Below are 7,556 nucleotides of genomic sequence, written 5' to 3'. Positions count from 1 at the left end.
AGTCGGTCTCATAAAAGAGATCACATCTAGCTTGTCTGCCAGGAGTGAGGATTCACTCAGATTCCCTGGGCAGGTTAGCTGTTAAAGTTAACCTGCCGCAGGCTCTGGTTAATTCAGAGAACAATGCTGATAAGCACACTGGGATCCTGGCTCTCAGTGCTCAGGTGGTAAACATTTATTAATGGCTGGAATAAGAACAATGTGAAGAGAGAAAAACTGTGTAAATGTTCCAATCATCCCTAATCCTACATTTAAATTAACAAAATCCCCCTAGGCCTACATATCTTTTACAGCAGGAGCTGCTTACGTGTTTTTAAGGGACTGGTTAAAGATGATGGGAAGTTCTGTCCATTTTGGACAAGGCAAGTAAGGAGGAGTCCCGCAGAGAGATTGCAAAAGCTATATAACTGTTTAATAAAAAATACAGAATGTAGATACAGCACCATTTTTTTTACTTAAGGTAAAACATTACAGAGACTGGGATTTCAGCAAACATGGATTTTTCTTCTTGCTGATCCCTCCAAATATAGTGATTTAAAAAAAAAACAACAAAAAAACCCTTTTACTTGGTTTACATGGAACAGAGACGGAGTGACCTAAACTACCCTGATTCAGACAAGTCTCAAGGACTTCATTTTATCCGCCTTGTTCCCCTTTCATGTGCTAAGTCCAGCTTTTGTCATACATACAAGCACCTCAAAATATAAAGCAAAGCAGCACCCTATGAGAAGCTCTACCTGGTAAAATGAAGCCAATGCAAATAAAGGGGCTTAATGGAATAGATTCCACAGGGGGATCCATAACATGATCAAGATTTTGGAAATGTTGCCTTTCAGGTATCCTGTAAATGGCTTGATCAGCAAATGTTTAACTCTTCAAGTTCCCTCTGTCACAGACTTAGATGTGATGGCGGTTATACAGGTAAGATGGGTAGAGACCATCATAGTGATATTGGCGCCACTGCTCAGTCTGTTCCCGGGTTCTCTCGTTCTGCTCTGTAGATGGGGAGCAAGAAAAAGAGTTGAACTGCAGTTTGTCTTCTATCAGGCAGCAAATGCAATTAGGACAGTGTTGAAGAAAAGATTTTCTCTTAAAGCTCCTACTGCCTGTTCCTAGCTTCCAAGCTGTATGTAATGCAGAGAGAGATTTTGGGGTAAGTTAGGCCCAGTGTATTGTCCTTGTTAAAAGGAGACGTTCCCCCACAAGTATGGGTAAAGATCAGGGTCACCTGCAAAGTTCAGAACTGGCTGATGCAGTGGCAAGTCTCCCTCTGGTCTGGGAACTTTTCTCTCCCTGAGTTGCACTTAAAAAAGGCCACATCAATATGCCAATGCACACTGATCACAAGCACCACTCTGCACCTTTCCTAAGAAAAAATCAGGTGATGGGGCTACACAGCTGCCACTATGATGGGTGGGACCAATGCAAGAGCTCGGAAACAGAAACTCTGCAGAAGTTACTTGCAAATCCAGAAATCCACTTTATATTCTTCAAAGGGGTCTAGCTTTGCTAAAAATATCTTTTGCTTGTAAACCTCAGCAAACCTTGTTGAAAGGTTTCTGTTATCTAAATGTGAATTTAAAAAGCTCCTAAATGTGTTCTAGTTCATGTCTCTTCCTGCCTTCAGCACATCCTGGATCTACACTTACTCCTGCAGGGAGATGCACCTAGGAGCTCTGGGTGCCATCGTGCTAGGCTCTTTGGGGGCCAGTTTTAATGTTCACCTTCCAGTTACCTTGAGAAAGTGGTTACAGATTGCTATGTCTGGCTTGACATACCTTCCAGGTAAATTTATTCTGACGCATGTTTCTTTGAGCTGTTAAAGCTAATATATTACTACCCTTCTGCAGGTCTCTCAGGCTCTGGAGCCATCTATTTAGATTTCACTAAAATCCATGGAATGGTCCTCGCTGAGTCATTCAGCAGCACACACAGCAGGAGCCCTTTGCCTTGGCTATGCTTAATGACAGTCATAATGAAGTCATTTTGAATTGTGTCATTCAGATTTACCAGCTGGCTTTGAGTCTTCTAAATGTGGCCATCAGTACCTCTGAATGGCATAACTGCAGGAAGATCAGATTAGCCACTGGAGTGCAAATGAATGTGCTGGGTAGTGTCAAGCTGGACTGCAGCTTTTGTGCTACTGAATCCAACAGGTGTATCCCTGTTATCCATTAACCTTGGTAAACTTTAGATTTATACAAGCACAGAGAGGAAAAGCTAGGTACAATTCTTAAAAATCCAAAAATTCACACTTTCTTAGATGCATATTTGGCTGGAAAATGCCAATGCCCTAATGGCTAATTTCCATGATAAACCACAAGGCAGAGCCACATGGCCTGTCTGACGGCAGGGCTAGCAAGTAAAGGGTTAAATATATTTAGCAGGTATTTAGGTCTTGCGTTCCTGAATGCCTCTCTTAAAGGGGAAAATATGGATATTTGTCAAAGAACCGTTTTAAAACTGCCTGCAAATGGCACTTCAAGTAATGTCAGCTTCTCAAGTGACCAGCCACTTCCAGCAAATAGGTCTTCTCAAAATGTAGCCAAAAGGAGGCAATAAAAACAAGAAATGCCTCTGAGTCGCTTCTTCCCAGTCTCCTCCTAAGGCAGAACATGCAGCAAAGTCCCCCCAGGCCCCAGGTCGGTTAGCCACGTCCATTTGCGGTTTCACAAATGCCCATCTGGTTGTGTTTAGCAACCCATCCAAGGAAAACGTTCTTCTGCTCCTGTCATTACCTTTGCCCACTGTCTTAACCTCCAATCCCACAACTGGCTTTTCCTACTTGCTCTCTCGTGAGCCAGCTGAAGCATCTATGGGGCCATTTGTTCATTTATATGTAAGAGAATGTGCACAGTGAACGTTTTGTTAATGCAAGCTCCCAACAGCATGGGGAAGTACAGAGGACCAGCTGGAAAGCAGCAGTAGTAATGCTCTCTCCCTCTCCCATCATCAGGAAAGCCTATTGCAGCCCAGCTCTGGGGCTCGCTCTTGGGTAGTTGTGCCGTTAGTGTACTTCGTTCACGTCTGCCGCCAGCATGGTTGCAGGCATCGGGTGGTTATGAGAAAAGTAAGAAAAATGTCCATCAATAGTTGAAAAATAAATGTAGAAAGAAATACGATTGCTTAGAGAGAAAATTGTTCATCCTCAAGGCAGCCGAGTCTTTCCAGGGACTGATTCTGTGCTACCACTCTAATAAGTAAATTAAAGTGATTTTGTCACCTTTGTTCTCCAAGAACCATTTTCAGATTAGATTTCTGATTTCTGGTTTAGAAATACATGAGGAAACTGTCTTTTTTTCCTTCTATCAATATGACAGGAAAGAAATGAAGATGATACACTAGTTTGAGCTTGGAGAAAGGCAGAGGAGGCCCTCCTTCAGGGATGCCAAAGTGTTTTATAAGTGTTAACCTGTCAGATTTCACAATTTCTCTCAGATTTATCCTGTTTTGACAGATAACCCAAGCAAGTCACTCCTTTGTGTGCCTCAAGGGTGCAGCACAACAGTTTCTGCTCTGAAGCACGGCCCTGCGTGCCAGGGGGTCTGGCTTTTATTTCCTGCTTTTCTCGGGACCTGCTGTTTGACCCCAAGTGGTTTTCTGCTTCTCTTTACCCAGCTGCTAATCTTTTCTTGGTAAGTAAATGCAGGGAAGTTGCTTGTTGGAGCTGCCACTCCTTTGCTTGTTCTGTGATATGGCAGCTGATATCAAAACTACTTGGTGTGCAACCTCTTGTGTGAAAACACTGCCACTGGCAGAGGGTGCTGTTTGCATGCTCGTTCATCAGATGGAAGGGTCATCACACAGCGTGCAAAGCCCAGCTGAAACCTGTGGGTTTAGATATGGGAGATGTAGATAGCTGCCAAATGGAGACTCCATGGGCATGGGTGTGCTGCAGTGTTCAGTGCTGATTTTACTGGTGCCCTTTGCTGGCCCAAACCTATGGGAACAGCTGGGAGAGGCAATCCCAGAGTCCTGCATTCCTAAAATCTCACCCCAATAAAAAGGAGTCTCATTCCAACATGTCCTAAATAGCGAGTTCCCACCAGGCCCCAAACCAGGCTTTCACAGAAACAAGGTCTTCCAGGTGAGGATTTGAGAGATGCAAGACTTGCCTCTGGGAAATGCAAACTGGGAACTGGTTCTACTTAAAACAGACCTCTCCCCTTCTCTGCAGTATGAATTCTACACAGCAGGATAAGGACACCTAGGAATGGATGGTACTTGCTGGAGCAGAGTTCAATTCTAAGAGGCCATCTCAGGCTGATACAACACCTTGCACGACAGGACTATGCCTCATTCTGGCCTTTAGGCACTGCTGCATTAGAACAATTACAAAGCACCAAATAATGATCTCGGCAGGACCAGCTAAACGCAGTGGTGCTCAGCCACCAGTCTGCAGGCCAGATCTGGCTTAGAGGCTCCCCATGGGTCTGAAAACCTGGTGGTGGAGGAAGCAGTAGCAGCATTAATTAGCACTTCTGTGCTGCCAAGATCCAAACCCGTAGGGAGCCCTGCAGGCTATGTAACGTGGCCCTGTGCACTAGATAGCATGGCTGGGTCCGGCCGGGACAAGGGCTTTGGTCTGCAGGCTGGCTGAACACCACTCTTCTGGCCCACAAGCCAAAAGCTTGGGCACCGCTGACCTAAAGTATCACATTTTGTTCTTACCGTGATGTTCTTCTTCAACAAAGTTCTCGTGCTCATTCCTTTGCTCCTCAAAATACTCCCTCCTCTGCTCGTCAGCGGCCAGCATTTGCCGTGTCTCCACTGTGTGAAAGAGAACGAGATCAGCAGTGAAGAAATCTTCAGGCAGTGGAGCATAGTTTTGACCTCAAACACAACAGCTCTGACTATCCTTACAGAACATCATCTGCGTACTGGGCTTGTTTTCAGCTGTGTTGCCTAAATCCTGGCTTACAGGAGCCCTGCTAAGGACCTGACAAGCTTTCATCATCTCATTGTGCAACATAAATAACACCTGCAAAAAATGCTGATAGGAAAACTGCTAGCTGCTGCGGGCGATTCCATTTAGAAGACAGATGAAAATACAGATTGTCCAAATGTAGGTTGGTAGTTTGTATTTGGTTTGATATGTGGGCCTCACCAGGACCCAAACAGCTAGGCCAATGGACACAATATACATGTAAGAAAGTCACCCAAGTTAGGTCAAATTGAGACCAGACTAGAACCTAGCCATGAAGTTGACAGCCTAACTCCATACAACACTTCTGTCATGGAAAGAGAGGACTGTGGTTCCTGTATAGCTGTCTAATGAATAGGGGGACATGTCCCCAATGTACCCAGGAAAGAGCAGCTAGGGCATGCTTAAGAGCATCCGCTCTGCCTTGCATGCACAAAACCTGGAAGTCACCCCAGGGGCATCCCCCTGTGACCCCCTTTGAAAGCTCCATCTCCAACATGCTTGAGGACGCTCCTGTCGCGGCTTCACCCACGTACGTGGACTTGGTATTTACAGGTTGGTGGGCAGGGGATACTCAGCTGTGTTCCACTCCAGATGTGCTCAGGTCACAGCGCCAACAAACTTTTAAAGTCCCACGATAAACAAATAAAACGTATTGAAGTTTTGAAGTGGAGAGAAGCCCAAATTAAACCTCCCATCCAGACTATTTTGAATTTTTGTTTTGGTGCAAGGGAGTGGGTTGGTTACAACCAAATCCTTGGTTTGGAAACAGCTCACAGCTTTGGCTCATGTTCTAGCTTGGGGGTCAGTAACCTATGGCCTGGATCCAACCCCCGAAACCATTTTATCCACCCACAGAGCTGAGGGGCTTGCATGGTGATTTGGCAGTGGACTTCTGTGACCGGAGATTTGCCCGAGGGGCTGTAGACTGCAGTGGTGGTGTGGGTTGAGTTGGAAGTAGCCCATGCAGAACAAAGTTCTATTAAAATAGTCCCTCCTACTCCCGAATGTTGCCAAAACCTGTTGTAATCATAGGTCAGGTCCTTGGCTCCATACTCTGCACAATTCTTGTGATGTGCCGAGGACAGCAGGCCTGCATACAGGGCTCCAGGGCAGCATAAGGTTGGCAGAGCAGGCCCTACATTGTCCATCCTCTCTGGGTCACGGATCACCAATTGCCAGATTTGGGTCCAGGAAAATGTTTCTCCCTTATCGGGACAAGGATCGTGGAGATTTCTTCTCCCCTCTGCAGGGCAGGGCGTGATCACTTTCCTAGGAACACACAAGCATAAACTAACCTAACACAGTCCTGAGCAGAGGCAATGTGAATTAGATTAGTAGAAAGAAGTGAGGGATGGGGGGGAAGGGAGGACTGCAGGGATTTTAATTGAGGGGCAAAGCAATAAATGATTAAAATCTTTCATTAAATGATTTCAAAGAAGGATGTAATAAGCAGGTGGCATTCAAGTGACAGTAGAGCCAAGTCCTGCATCATTCAAGAACTGGGATCAGTGAAAGAAAATGCAATTACTTTTTTCCTAGAGGTATTGAAAAGCACAGAATGGGTGTTAAGTTGAATTCCTATGTCGGTATGTTATAGTCAGAGCAGAACACCTGCAAGTTAAGCAACCTGCTTTGTAACCCTGGAAAAGAGGAAATGGAGGACAAAAAGCTTTGAGAGAGTATAAAGCTGCTGGTTTGAAGGAAGGCAGCAAAAGAACTGCTGATTCAAAAACTAGAGGAAGGTGACAATGGCTAAGGTAAATGGGTGGCAACACCTTCTGCCCTAAACTCTTACTGTGTTTCTCAATGAGGCATTGCTTCCAAAGGTAGAGCCCTGCGCAGGTAGTTGCGTCAGCAAGGCGTTACATCCAGGATGCGACCTCATCCGAATCACCCAGGAACAATGGCCAAAAGGACCAGGGGGCTGCACCATGTGAGAGCTGGTGGCTTTGGAAGGATCTTGTGCTTCTAACTTAAATAGTATTTTACAGTCTCAGCAGCATCATGTTAAACCTGTTCCAATCCTGGGATGCAGATCTTTGCCAGCTGGGAGAGGAGAGGACTGCACGTCATTGCTGACTGTCCATGTTGGTACTCGGACATAGTTCAACATCCATCCATTCAGCATGGATGTTTAGGAAGGAGTTCACTGAGGTCTGAGCAACTAGAAAGGTCCTTGTTTTAAGACAGCGTTGAAGACGCACTGGCTACTTAAAATTTGTAAAGTCCGTGTTAACACCCGAACAAAATGGGTCATAGTCCTCTTTCACTAAACATGGCATATACCCAGCTAACCTCGCTCAGAGGATAGAGGTTCCCAACCTCACCCAACACTTCATTTTAAAACCTCAGGCTATGGAAGGGGGGACCTTCTCCACTGCTTCCATTCTGCTTTCCCACGCGCACTGCCAGCCAGGTCTAGGCTTGGGCTTTCCAGTGCGCAGCTTCCTGTTCAAGCTGATTATTGGAGGAGAAAGCAGACCTCTTTAACCAATTCTTCACCTCTGTTTTCTTGGGCAGGGACCAGGACTTCCCCACTGTGATGCCAGACGGACTCAAGGGGAACGCCTCCAGACCTCAGGTTGGGGAGGACTGGGTTAGACAGCTTCTGGAGGGGCTGGACGTGTTC

At 45.8% G+C, this 7,556-nt stretch overlaps 1 protein-coding gene across 1 annotated transcript in view; it reads right to left on the bottom strand.

Annotated features, from left to right (window-relative positions):
- Window positions 1–435: 435 nt before the first annotated feature.
- UCMA (upper zone of growth plate and cartilage matrix associated) overlaps window positions 436–7,556 on the bottom strand; it is a 10,824-nt gene continuing 3,703 nt past the window's right edge. The window contains exons 4-5 of the mRNA XM_019509552.1: window positions 4,672–4,770; window positions 436–995 (exon numbers count right to left, since the gene is read on the bottom strand). Of these exons, the coding sequence (XP_019365097.1) occupies window positions 898–995; window positions 4,672–4,770 (197 nt within the window). The 3' untranslated portion in view covers window positions 436–897. The remainder of the gene's footprint in view (window positions 996–4,671; window positions 4,771–7,556) is intronic.

Source organism: Gavialis gangeticus, unplaced genomic scaffold, assembly GCF_001723915.1.
Source record: "Gavialis gangeticus isolate Ggan-Ray unplaced genomic scaffold, GavGan_comp1, whole genome shotgun sequence".
Taxonomy (NCBI): domain Eukaryota; kingdom Metazoa; phylum Chordata; order Crocodylia; family Gavialidae; genus Gavialis; species Gavialis gangeticus.
Note: the sequence above shows the minus strand (reverse complement) of the source record. Positions and strands in the feature narration are given on the sequence as shown.